Raw genomic sequence first — 14836 nt, 5'->3', positions numbered from 1 at the left:
TTGTGCTTTCTGAGCCTAGCAATCATTTGCTTTTCATCTTTTTTTTTACTATTTCTCCTACTTTTGAATATGGAATGTAATCTTTCTTTATGAGACACAGCTCACTTTGACATGTTGGTTGAGAGCCTATGCTTCCAACTAAGAGGTCTTGAGTTCGAGTCTTTGTGTATGCGTTATGTGTGTGAGTTTATCTTAAATAGCTTAAATGTCCCAAAAAAAAAAAATCTTTCTTTATGAGCATTTTTATAATTTTGTTGCAACTCCTCAATCATCTTCTGTATCATGTTTGAGTTGTTCGACCTTTTTTAATTAAACATTATAGTAATGAAATCGGACCAGACACTAATTTCTTTCCAAAAAAAATATATTATTTTTTTATTCTCAATAAGTTATTAAATATATAATAAATCTGACTGTACTTTATGTAAACATTAATCTATTTGTCAATTTTAAATAGTTGAAAGTTTTTTTTTTATTGTAGGGGGACATTTAGGTCAATTAAGGCAGATTTATACACACATCACATAGACAATACTCGAACCCAAGATCTCTTAGTCGGTAGCCTAAGCTCCCAACCAACAAATCAAGATGAATTGTGTGTGAATGTTAGTTTTCAAAATAAAATCGATTGAATTGGTTTTAGGTTGTAAAACATCTCGAGCTGATTGTACTTAATTTAAAAATGTATTGCAAGTACATAATTTTAATATAATTATGACTGTTTGAACAATTGTACGTAATCATGCATGTGTATGAATTGCACCTAACTTATTATTAATATATTTTGATCGTACTTAAACTATGTATTTAAGTGCATTCATATATTTTGATCGTACTTAAACTATGTATTTAAGTGCATTGAATGCTAATAACTGATACTAATAAATGCTAATGAAAGTAAAAAATAACATACATTTTCTTATACCGCTTTACAATTTATATTAACGTTGCATTAATTTTCTTTCCATTACCTTTTGTTATCATATTTAATATGAAATCTTGACAATAATATGGTTAGAACTATGCTGCATGACACAATAATGCAATTACCATTTCAGCAAAAAACAAAAATGACAAGGAACGGACAACTAGCATTCCAACATGAAACAAAAATAACGAGTAACATATTTCCAAAAAAAATTACAATAAGGTCTACAATTTTTTTATAATTTAAATATTTAAATATTACTAAATAAATCTAAAAAATTAAGTGACCAATGTATGAATACATAAAATTTTATACGTTTATAAATACCTCTAAACATAATCTTGAAGAGGGTAAATACTAGCAAGATATCCAACAAAATACAAAACAATTTTACATAAACTGCTACCAAACTACTACTTTTATACTTTTATCAAAGTATCAAAAAAATAATAAAATAAAACAAACTACAACACCAAAAACAAATTCGCGCAATGGATTCTTTAGCTGTCTTGGCCGAGCTTTGATCGACTTATTAGGCTTAGGCTTCATGAGAGCAGCTCTCTTTACTTATCATGCTCATAACCTTCACCATCATCACCATCATCGTTTTCTTTACACTCATTACAATAGTGCAATTATAAATACATAAAAATAAGCATTAAACATGCTGCCCCCTGCCCCCCTCTTTAATGGCCTGCACAACCCTGTCATTCTTCCTTAAATGAAGTATATTTTCTTAAAGAATAGTAATTTATCTCATATTTTTAGTAGATAAGATCAAAATCAGTATAATTTGGGGAGATAGGTATTAAACTAATTATAGATATATGGTTGGCAAAAGACTAAAAGCATATATCAAATCATGTGAAACTAAAATGATTTTATCATTTTTCTGTCCACTGAAATTAATAAATAAAGTTTAAAATTAAAATTAAAAAATATATTGATTGAGTCGAAGCCCATTTATTTATAAGAAGTAAGATTGAAATACCAAATATGATTAAATAGTGTTGATGAATTTTGACAGTCTATCTCTTTCTCTTGATAAGGTAGGTTGTTTTAATGTATGGGCAAATCTATAATTGGGGCACTAAGGGTCATCCCCCCACTTGTTAACCCAACTTTGCTAGCACTCAACTTATGCAATCCTAGTTTATTGTCACCTAAGATGTGTTTGGAGTCTTGAGGTTTTATGAAAAATATGTTGAATTTAACTTGTAATAGTATTAATGAAGTGAGTAGAAATGTTTAATTTGTGTGTGTGTGTGTGTGTGTGTGTGTGTGAGAGAGAGAGAGAGAGAGAGAGAGAGAGAGAGAGAGAGAGAGGTATGATATATTAAGATATGTTTGAGAAGCTCTAGGATCCTGGAGTGTACCTGTAAAACAGAGAGAAAAGCATATGGAGAAGGAAACAGAGAGAAATAGTGATTGCAATGTTTTCCATTTGTATTCATTTCATAGACTTGAGTTCAGCTACAGTGCGTATTTAAAGCGATGAAGCTGAGCTGGCATTCCGTTAGAAAAGGTCTTTTGTGGTGAGTAGTGGAGGACCAGTGGTCTGATTGATGACAGAGAGCATGATGATAATTCCATGTGCTTAACAGTCCCCCTTAAACTGAGGATCCTTGGGAAGGATCGTGAGTTTGTTGCGTAGATAGGAGAACCGAGTGATCGGTAGGGACTTTGTGAGAATATCCGCGGGCTGTTGCTCAAATTTAATGTGATGAATGGCGATCTCCTTTGCTTGGATGTGATGACTAATAAAATGATAGTCAATCTCTATGTGCTTGGTGCGATCATGGAATACCATATTTTTTGCTATGGCGCGGAGAGGTTGTCGCAGTGTATATGGGCTGGCTGAGACTGGGAGATATGGAATTCAGCTAGTAAGTGACGGAGCCAGAGAGTGTCGGATGTGGCGGAGGCGAGCGCCCTGTATTCCGCCTCTGTAGATGATCTAGCCATGGTGATTTGCTTTTTCACACACCAAGAGATGAGATTCGCTCCAAGGTACGAACAGAATCCGGTGATCGATTTCCAATCAGAGTGATCGAAGGCCCAGTCGGCATCGATGTAGGTGTTTAAGGTTGGTTCGGAAGGAATGATCGGGAGACCATAATGAAGTGTCCCTTGCACGTATCGGAGAAGACGTTTTAACGCCTGAAAATAGACTATTGATGGATCGTGCATTTGTTGGCAGATTTGATTTGTGGAAAACGCGATGTTTGGACGAGTAATATTCATATACTGTAGAGAGACCGCAAGCTATTTGTACAGAGAGGGATTCTCCATTGGAGGAGCGGGAAGGAGCGCCCGAGATACTTTTAGTGTAATAGGTGTGGGAGCAGGTTTGCAGGTGGCAAAGCCACTCGCTTGAAGTATGTCTATGGCGTAGTTGGATTGATCGAGTAAGTATCCTTGAGGAGTTTTGGTGATTCGGATGCCAAGAAACAGGGATACTAGACCCAAATTCTTGATGGAGAAGGCTGAGCGTAGACTGTGTATTAAGGTGTTGACCGAGGTGGTATTGGAACCAGTAATGAGCATGTCGTCGACGTAGATTAGGATGTATGTGTGAGTATTGCCCTTATTGTACACCAGGAGAGCTGGATCAGATTTACTGAATGTAAAACCGATCGATTGGAGATGAGCGATGAGCTTGGTGTACCATTATCAAGGGGATTGCTTGAAGCCGTAGATGTCTTTGTGTAGGCGACAGACATGGTTGGGGTATCGAGTGTCGATGAACCTGGGTGGCTGTTTCATGTAGACTGCCTCGTCCAGATCCCCATGGAGAAAAGCATTGGAGACGTCTAGTTGAGTGACTGACCAGTTGCGTTGGAGAGTGACGGCGAGGAGTATGCGTATGGTCGGTAGCTTGGCTACTGGACTGAAGGTTTCTTTGTAGTCTATCCCATATTTTTGGTCGAAACCTTTGGCGACGAGGCACGCTTTGTGACGCTCCAATTGACAGTTTGCATTGAATTTGATTTTGTAAGTCCAACGGCAGCCAAGTACTGGATGTTTTGGAGGGGGAGGAACTAGAGACCACGTCTGTTGTTGATGAAGGGCTCGTATCTCTTTGCGTATGGCAGCATGCCAGGATTGATATTTGTTGGCTTCAAGGAATGAGATGGGCGTGACGGTATTGACATTTATGGCTAAGAGATCGAAATGATGCTTGGGTTTGATGATTCCAGATTTTGAACGAGTTTGCATAGTGTGTGTGGAGGCTGGAGGAGGTGGTATGAGCTGTTCGGAGAAGCTGGGGTTGATCTCGGTAGGAAGTGTTGGTTCTGTGGGATCTGGAGGTGGGAGAGTTTGGGGTGAGTTAATTTGGGTGGACATAGGGGATGTGGTTGTGTTGAGGGGAAGAGTTGATACAGGAAGTAAGGTAAGAGGTAAGGTACTTGTGGAACGGGGTGGAATTGTTGATGACACATGATGGTGATGATAGGGAAAATGGTGTTCGTGAAACACCACGTGACGGGAGATGTGGATTTTCTTGGTTGAGAGTTCCAGGCATCGGTAGCCTTTGTGGGTGGAAGAGTAGCCGATGAAGATGCATTCACGGGAGCGAGGGGCGAGTTTGTTGGGAGCTTGATGCCGAAGCCAGGGAAAGCATAGACATCCAAAGCTGCATAAATGAGTGTAGGAGGGTTTGGTATGGTAGAATATTTGAAAGGGGATTTGAAGGTGCAAAGCTTTGGACGGCAGACGATTGATTAGTTAGTTGGCCGTGAGAAGTGCGTCTACCCAAAATGCATCCAGGAGGTTGGCCGCCAATAGCAAGGTTCGAGTAATGTCGAGTAAGTGACGATGTTTACGTTCAGCTAAGACGTTCTGTTCGGGGGTATGTGGGCAGCTGAATTGATGAATGACGCCGATTTGGTTAAGAAAGGAATGAAGAGCATTGCTGGTGTATTCTCCGCCGCCGTCGGAGCGAAGAATTTTAAAAGTATTTGTGAATTGATTTTGTACCATTTTAGTAAATTGTTGCAATTTAGAGAGAACTTCATCTTTGGTATTCATTAGGTATAACCAGCAAAAGCGTGTGTGATCATCAATGAAAATAAGGTAGTATTTATAACCAGCGCGAGAAGTGATAGGAGTCGGCCCCCATACATCTGTATGGATAATTTGTAGAGGAGTCGTTACATGACTAGAAGCATAGAAGGGTACTCTATGACTCTTGGCCATATTACAAAACTTGCATATACTAGAAGGAGAAGGATTACATATGCTAGAATCTAATTTAGCTAAAGTTCGCTGGATAAGTGAGTGGGGATGGCCGAGTCGAGCGTGCCACGATGGAGTTGAAGTGTGGTCGGAACGGAACGCATAGTGAGTAGGGGAGGATCCGACGGCAAGTGGCTAGTGGTCGTTGTGGCAGCTGCCATGAATGAGGATTTGGTTGTCCTGTAGGTCCTTGATTTGAAAATTGGACGCGTCGAATGAGATAGAGCAGTGATTATCGGAGGTTAGTCGATGGATAGAGAGTAAATTGTGAGAAATGGATGGTACGTGAAGTAAGTTTCGGAGAAGGAGCTTACGATTGGAGGGTGGGAGTGGAAGAATACCGTCACCGGAGCTTTGGATGGGGAGGGTGCTGCCATTTGCGATGGAAATGGAGTCCGTGCCTTGGTAGGGAAGGCATTGCTGGATTTGAGTAGCATCAGATGTCATATGGGACGAGGCGCCTGAATCAAGCATCCATTCCGTGGTCGAATTGGTCGCGGGTTGACTGAACATTGCTCGCGGTGGTGGGCTGTATAGTTGAGGTTACATCTATGCCAGCAAATCGCAGCTATGTGGCCAGGTTTGTTACAAATTTGGCAGGTAGGACGGCTATTGCTGGAATGGGTTGGAGCTGAATTTGCAATTGTGTTGTTAGAGTTTATGTTGTATCCACGGCCTCTAGTTGAACGGTTGGGTTGGGAGGAGCTCCCTCTTCCGCGATTTGAGCGATAGTTTGTATAAAAAGCAGCATTGTCCTTAGAGATTGACGTATCTCTCAGAATTTGAGTCTAGATATTGATCTCTTCGAAGATCAGCAGTGAGTATAAGATCTCTAAGCTGATGGGGTTTTGACATGTTCTGATTGAAGTTTTAAAAAAGTTGTAGGCTGCAGGGAGTCCGTTTAGGATGTAGTGAAGGATGTCTTCGGTTTTGACTTTGGATCATGCCGCGGCTATGTTATCCACAATGCCCTTTACTTGAGCCAAGTACTGTTGCATTGAACTGTCTCCCATGTTTACGTTGTGCAGTTCGTTTTTAAGCTGGATCACCCGGGATCGGTTGGTAGGCTGAAGGCGTCCTTCGAGTGTCTTCCAGATTTCATGGGCTGTGGTTAGATTCAATATATAGGGTAATATGGCAGGGGAAATAGTAGAGAAGAGTACCGAAACCAGGTTTTGGTCCACAAGTTTCCACAAGCGGAAATCGATTGAGGATTCGTCAGCGGGAGGCATCTGAGATCCGGTGAGGTATCCCTCGAATCCGTTGGTGGAGAAGAGCTTTAGAGTCAGCAATCTCCAAATAGCGTAGTTCTCATTGTTGAGTTGAATGGTAACTTTTTGCTTAATGTTGGAGACTAGAAACTTAAGGGGAGAGGGAATGGTGAACTCTGCCATTGAGGCCGACAGAGAATAGGTTGTGGTCTGAGCGATCGAGCTCTGGTTCTCAGACATGGCCAGAGAGTCTTTCCGCTGCAAGGCTTCAAGGCTCTGATACCATGAGAAGCTCTAGGATCCTGGAGTGTACCTGTAAAACAGAGAGAAAAGCATATGGAGAAGGAAACAGAGAGAAACAGTGATTGTAAGGTTTTCCATTTGTATTCATTTCATAGACTTGAGTTCAGCTACAGTGCGTATTTAAAGAGACATAGCTGAGCTGGCATTCCGTTAGAAAAGGTCTTCTGTGGTGAGTAGTGGAGGACCAGTGGTATGACTGATGGCAGAGAGCATGATGATAATTCCATGTGCTTAACAATGTTTTGATTAAAATTGTTGAATCAAAATTTGATCGTGGATGACATCCGACCATACTGGCAAACTGTTAGGGATGGAAAATTTGAGTGAGTGTAAGTAGGCTAATGAGCACAAAGAATTTGAGAAAAATTATAGTATCTCACACAACTATAAAAGATCATTGAAAAGTAGGAAAATATCCGGGAAAAATGATTCGAAATATTCATCCTTACCATTTATTTGTGGGGTCAAGTAGGAAAGGAAATATTGCACTTAGAAGAAAAATATAAAAAATAGTGCATGATGTGATTGTTACAAATTGACATTTAGCCATTCAATTAATATTTTGATGTTTTCAACTATGTTTAAGATCTTTGATTTGGGCCCATTTTAGCTCGTATTGTATTAATTTTGGTGTCGTTGGGTTCTTCTTGTTGAGATGTTTAATTAGACCATAAATTTGCTGAAATCAAAATCCAAGTGATCAGACATTTAATTTTGGAACTTTTTATTTGAATATGTCTTGAAATTCATGCACATTGAGGTGATTTATGGGGACATATAAAATATTGAATGTATTTTAAATCAATCAATCTACATCCCATTAACAAAATGTTCGGCTCTACCAATTCTATAAAAATAAATAGATTTATGGCTTTCAAGTTGGAGAATTTGCAATAACATTCAGTCCTTTGGAAGGCAATTTTTAATGCAGACGCAAGCATAGGGACACTTATTATCGATCCCCTCTTTCTTCTGCTCTATTGATTCTGTAGTTTTAACTCAGATGTTTTATACCTTTGCCGAATTTTAATTAGAATTTTGTTGAAATGGGGTCAGTATCCAATATTTTTCTTCTGCTATATTCCATTCTACCTCTATTTTCTCATTTCTTTGTATCTTTTAATTTACAAAAAATAAATAATTATTTTATCTTTAAAGAGATTATGTTTAATTATTAATTACTTAGCTTAACATAACTAAAAAAAATTTTTTAATGTTTAATTTTGATGATTTTAACATAACTAAAAATTGATTTATAATATTATAAATATTATTTGTTATAATTCAATTGCTCAATCTAATAAAAATAATATAATTATAAGGTAATTAAATTGTAGATTTTTACCAGACCAAATGTGGTAATTAATTTTAATATTAATGATTATAGCTAGACAATGGTTAGAAATTAATAAGTTAAAGAGGCCATATATATGACTGAATCAACCCATTTATAGCTTTCCAATTACATTTTTTTCTAATTAAAAGTGATATTAAATTTTCTTAGTGGTAAGACTTTTCTCACACTCAAAAAAGTTAGATAGTTGACACACTATCTGACACACTAGAAAAGGACACTAAATCTGACACACTAAGAAAAGGACTTTGAAAAAATCTGCATTATTATACTAAAGAGGACTGTCAATGTAATATAAAGTTTCACACACTCAAAAAAGTTAGATAATAACCATTTGTTAAACATGTTTTGAATGAAGTTCCTCAAATTCATTATTTGATTGATAATAGCTAGAAATTAACATTAATTTCAAAAATAAAAATATTGATATTTTATTTGCAACTTTAAACTGGTTAAAATAAATTATTATTTTTAAAATATGACTTTTAGATATAAACGACTTATATGAGTACTAAGTAAATTTTATTTTTTGTCATAATAAAAAAAATAAATTAAAAAAAAAAAGACTTTCTCTGGATCAGGAACTTCTGGCCACAACTGTATTCCTATTCCGGTTCAAACCTGGTTTCAATTTTTTTTTTTTTTATCTATTTTAAACTTCACAAGGCCATGAAAAAATTGAGTCGCACCAACGCATATCAGATTCATTTTATAATTTTTAGATTTAATATGTGGTGATAGGAATTTGATGGTGATGATAGTCTAATAAATATGATTGGTGTACGACAATCTAATGATGGTGGTTTGTTGATGTTTGTGGCCTAATGACGATTGTCAGGCAGTTGTCTATTGATGATGGTCAGATGGAAAAAGTATGATAAACATGGTCAATCAACAATAATTTGATGGTGATGATTCGACAATTGAGAACAAATAATGGTTGTTCTATGAAAGCAGTCTAGTGATGGCTCAATGGTGGTGTCCATGTGGTGGTCCAATAGTGATGCTCGAGCGGCAATTCAAAGGCGGTGGTCGGTCCTCGTCAGACAATGAGGGTCCATCTACAATGGTCTAATGTGATGGTCGGTTAGATCTCCAAAATTCTTCAATCCTTTGAGCTCTCTTAAATTTGAATAGAGAACCTTTGGATTCAAGCATGAATCAAAATATTAATTATATCATTTTATGCTTGTTGGATATAAATGTGATCATGGGTGATAGCCCACTTTATTAGCATGCCTACTTAGTGGGCTAGTGAGCTAAAATCTATATGAGAATGAAGAGAGTAGAGTAAATAAAAATAGAGAATCTATAGAATGATCAAGAAAACTATGAATCTGAAACTAGCATGGAATCAGCTAGAAATAGTCAAAAAGTTCCAAGCAACTCCTCACCAACCCTTATATATAGAGTTTTGTGGACTATAGAAAAATAAAAATGTACAACAATACATAAAACGTATGTACATTGCCACTACAGAAAAATGTCATTTTTCGGTGGCCATTTTTTCGCGAGAAAATGAATAAAATTCATCGGTAACTTACATTTTTGACGAATTTTTGATGGAAAATTTTCTACAGTAATTCACATGTCGGAAAACAAATACCGACTAAAAAATTCTGATGAAAAATATGCTGAAAATATTTTCGGTGGAATTTTTTGGCCGAAAATTACTTAGAAAAAAATTTAAAAAATCACCGCTGGCCCGTGAACTAGGCCCACCTGCTAAGCTGTCAGGCCCACCAACGCACTGACCAACGCCTGCGAACACGCAAACCCGTGAACTAGGCAACTAGGCCCACCCGCAAACTCGCCCGCATGCTTTGCACCCCACCTACGACGAGATTCGAACCCTACCCCATCCTGCGCTCAAGCCCCATCCATCATGCCACAAAGGCAAAAGATCTTAAAATGTTATTTTTTATTTAAATTATACCTTTTAATAAATTTAACTTAACAATAAATTATTAAGTTAATTTAATAATTAACTATTAATTTAATTAGTTTAATTTAATAATTAATTATTAGTTTATTTAATATAATTTATTTTATTTTATTTAAATTAATTTAATTTAACAATAAATTATTTAATTATTTATTTTAATTTAACAATAAATTATTAAATTATTTAAATTAGTTTGCAAGTCGTTTGGTAATTCAAATTGTAATTTGAACCTTCCAACAATGCTTTGGGCCCTTGATTTGGACCCCATTGGGGGTTGGATTGAGTCGAATTTGGTATCGTTGGATTAGTATTATCTAAAATGGAATATATGGAGTGTAATTTTAGTAGTAATAGACCTAGTGATGGGATTATGACTTTGGGCGATCAAGTCATTCATAAGAGTACATGTTTTAGCTATCTTGGATCTATTGTTCAGAGTGATGGTGAAATAGATGGGGATATTATCAGCAGAATTCAAGTTGGATGGTTGAAGTGGAGGAATGCATCGGGCTTGTTTGTGATATAAATGTACCCCTCAAACTTAAGGGAAGATTCTATAAGATGGTAGTGAGGCCTGCAATGCTTTATGGTGCCGAATGTTGGCCATTAAAAGGGAAGCATAATACTAAGTTAAGTGTGGAAAAGATGAGAATGCTCAGGTGGATGAGTGGCTTTACCCTTAGAGATAGGATACAAAATGAGCATATACGTGAAAAGGTTGGAGTTGCTGAAGTAGAAGATAAGATTAGAGAGAGTCGCCTTAGATGGTTTGGTCACATAAAACAGCGGCCTTCCGATGACCCGGTTAGGAGAGTAGAGGTATTAGATTTGACTTATGTTAAGAAAGGTAGGGGTAAACCTAAAAAGACTTGGTTAGAAAATATTAGAAATGACCTTTCTTTATTAGATTTAAATGATAATTTGACTTTTAATAGGACACAATGGAGAAAAAGGATTCATGTAGCCGACCCCACGTAGTGGGATAAAGGCTTGTTGTTGTTGTGTTTGTTCAATTTTTTTATTTTAGAACAACTTATGCTGGTCCAAGCCTAGATGAAAAAGTTCAGGGAAAGTTTGTCAAAAATAATTTAATCCCCTACTAAAAAGATATTTTAGCTCCGACATTGGTAGATCCTAAGGGTCTATGTGCATTAATAAGAAATTTGAAAAAAAAAATTCCTTGAGAGTAATGTGGTGCTTGATTTGGGAGCTAAGACACTAAGGTCTTGTGATAGTCAGCCTAGCAGCGTCGTTGTCTGGAGTACTATGATGCCAGATCATATTTTTATAAAAATAATAATTTTAACTTATTTAATTTTATTAAATTTTTTTATTCTTAAAGTGAACATTTAATGAGAGAAAGGATATCTTAGAGAGAGAGAGAGAGAGAAAGCTAATTTCTGACTACTTTTGTCTTTTTTCTACTATAAACCTACTTTAAAAATTTGTCTAAGTTGAGGTAGGTTACATTCTATATATCTCAGTTTTAAAAATCTTAGTTTTATAGGCTTTTTTATTAAAATTATAAATTATAGTGTACAAATGAGGAAATGAGGATAAATTTACACTCATTAAACTTTAAGTATATAACTTTTTATACATTGTAGGCACATTCATTTTGGATATTTAGGTATTTTTCTTAAAATAAATCCACTAGGTAGTTTGCAAAAGTACATTATTTTCGACAAGTTATAAAATATTTTTTATCTTAAAATTTAGGTTATGTATAATTAAAGCTTCAAAGTAATATTCTTAACTATCCCTGGAATCTGATGAAATTTTAAAATTGTGAAATTTAGCTCGGATGTTAAATTTGTTACCTATCGATAAGCATTATATATATTCCAAAAATTATTTTGATTACATTTCTTTATTTCAATGCAATTATTATTGCATTTATCTACTCAAATTGTGTAATTCTATGGAGCTCTAATGTTAGAGAATATTATGTTATGTTGAATCACTTAGAGTCATAAATAACTGAATTTATGAATATCTAATATATTTTAAGTATTTGGAGCCATATTGACCTCTATTTTGATATATTAGCATAATGAGTCAGAAGGGCTAGAATTATGATACATGTTTCTGATGGGAGGTAAAAGTACATGATAAAAATTTATTACTTTTTACTCTAATATGTGAGGTACATGTTTATTTACTTTTAGTATAAAGTTTATTTAAATTTTGTTAAATGTTAGCACTATTTTATTCAATGTAATAACCTGCTATTAACTATTTTTAAACTTCATAAATATGTAATAGGTTAATTATTTAAAATTAAGATCGGTAAGTATTCCATGTTAAGCTGCGTTGGCTTACTCCTATTATTTATTCTATTTTAAGTTAGGAAAAGAGTAAGGAGCTTTGTTGAGTAGTGGACATTATACGGTCTAATCTATCTAAATGTGTTTAGGTACTTTATTTTTTGTATAGTCATAGTATAACACTTGGAAAGTTGATACACCACTCAATCTATTTCTGCCCAATCAGATAATTCATTAAATTTTTATATTTGAACCATTCTACATATGTCTGGAAATGATTTGTGTGCATGTGATAGTTTGTATATGTTCTAAAAAGGATATTAGAGGTCTATTTACTTGTTGAGGAACATAAATGATGTCGAATTGGAGGAAAATCATTGTACATATGGCAAGACAACAACCTTATAATATTAGACTAGTCATTAGTGCAAGTTTATTCAAGAAATTAAATTAATTTTTTAAGAAAAAATATAATGTTTTAGTTTTTAAACAATTAAAATTAATAGCATATAATGTTTCTTAATAATGGAATTTTTTATTTCGATTGAAAAAAATCCTCAACTCGAATAATATATGACATTTTCTTTAACTTTTTCATTGACATAAGCTAATAAAGCTCTTGTTAATTCATCTTGGATAATTATATAAGATATTAAATGTCTCTCTAATATTGGAGATATCAATGCTAGAGGGTTCAATAAGTACTTCTTAATATTATTGAAAGCTTCCTCGCAAGATATGTCCCATTGAATTTGAATATTCTTCTTTGTCAGAGTATCAAATGATTGTCATCTACTAAAAAGGTTTGAAATAAAGTGTCTCGTGAAATATAGCTTTCCTTGAAGAGATCTTAATTGTGTTATTATATTCTTTCATGGCTCCATTTTTAATCTGTGCTTTTAAGGCGTTGGAATACATTTCTTAAGTCAATGCATGATCGCATTGACTTACTTTTGATAGCAATTTCACCAATATAAAGTTCAACCTCATGATGATGACAGAGATTATCAAATGTTTGTGTCATGGTGAGTTGATATGCGGTGTTATTATTCTTCAATCGAAAAAAGAATAACTTTATAAGAATAAATTTCTTGCAAGATTCTCAGTTTGATGAGTTATTTATCTTCTAAGGTCAACTTAATTTGGTTATACCCTGATAGACCATCCATGAAGGAAAATATAGAATTGGTAGATGCTGCCTAAATGGTCTCCTTCTGGTGACATTGGGGATGAGTCTCCTATTGTCCTAATCTAAATCTCATTCCCTAATTTGCATCCCCATTTATTCTCTCCTCCTATCTTGCATGGATTGGGGCTTCTCTTTGGTAACCCGCTGAAGGTGGATAATGACACTACGTTGGGGTCTCACCCGTCTATTGCCTGTGTGCTAGTAGAAATTGATATTACAAAGAAATCTTCGGATAAGATTTGGATAGGACCTGAGAAACTAGGGTATTTCCAGCAAGTTACTATGGAGGATTTTCCTCTCTTTTGTCCCAAATGTAAGCGTCTTGGTCATTCTTTTGGTGACTGCAGACCTACACTTGATGCAAGGTTTCCTGCTCCTCCTTTGACTTAATCGGATATTCGGGTTTCTGATGATAATGACATTCATGTTGGAGATGGAATGGTGGGGATTTAGGAGATTCGGCTCTTATCCTTCCTAATCCTACTCTTGTTGATCCGTCTCCTATTGTTTTACTGCCTCTGTGTCATGACAGTTCTATGGTTGTGTCTCCATTGTTTAGCCCGTTATTGGTGATGTAGGGGTTGAGTTAATTTCGTCTTGCCAATTTCAGTCTTTGGTTGTCCCTATTTCTATTACTGGGATTTGTTCGGGTGGCTCTCCTGTTGTTTTGGTGGGGTCGGTTGTTATGCTAGATTCCCCTATCCATGCTATTAATGGTTCTGCTATGGGTGTGTTTTCTATCAGGCAAGTGTGTCTATTCTCTCCCATGCTGCCCCTGCGCCTGCTGATGCTGTTCGTTCGATGAATGGGATTGTTTCTCCTAATGTGGCTTCTGCCCTTGTGGTTGTATCTAATAGTAATTATTGTATTAATCTTAGTGATAGTCTAATTGTTGTTGATGGTGCGGAATTGTTTGTTGATAATTATGTTTCTTTTATTTATAGTGTTGAGGAAACATTGGCTACTGTTGGGGAGGAAGGTAGTGTGATGCCTCTAGTTGATGTGCCTATTTCTATCATTTCTAATGCTAATATGTTAGCCCATGTTGCTAGAGATGTTAGGTAGCACTTTGATTGGTTACATGATGACATGATTATTGATAATGGGGAGGATTTTATTGATAACACCATGTATTCGAGCTCGTTCGATAATTTTGTTAGACAACATAAATAGAATTCTAAGAAGAAATGATTTCTTCTTTTGGATGATTTGGGATGTGCTATTTTATTCTTCCTATTTTATCTTTCATACTCTCAGTTTGCCTTGATACTACTTTTCTTTATTTTAGCATTAATTGTAATTCTATTATTGTGGCCCTTCTTTATGGTCTTGTGCTGTATCTTTTCATCATAATGATTTTTTGTTTTTGTTTTGGTTATATATATATATATATATATATA

General features: G+C 35.5%; 1 protein-coding gene across 1 annotated transcript; it reads right to left on the bottom strand.

Annotated features, from left to right (window-relative positions):
• Positions 1–2746: 2746 nt before the first annotated feature.
• LOC110095664 (uncharacterized mitochondrial protein AtMg00810-like) lies at positions 2747–3118 on the bottom strand. The gene has a single exon (XM_020821296.1). It carries the CDS (start codon positions 3116–3118, stop codon positions 2747–2749), a length of 372 nt encoding a protein of 123 aa, XP_020676955.1.
• Between the last annotated feature and the right edge of the window lie 11718 nt (positions 3119–14836).

Source organism: Dendrobium catenatum, unplaced genomic scaffold, assembly GCF_001605985.2.
Source record: "Dendrobium catenatum unplaced genomic scaffold, ASM160598v2 fragScaff_scaffold_1163, whole genome shotgun sequence".
Taxonomy (NCBI): Eukaryota; Viridiplantae; Streptophyta; class Magnoliopsida; order Asparagales; family Orchidaceae; genus Dendrobium; species Dendrobium catenatum.
The sequence above is the reverse complement of the archived record's forward strand: the minus strand, read 5'-3'. Positions and strand labels throughout refer to the sequence as shown.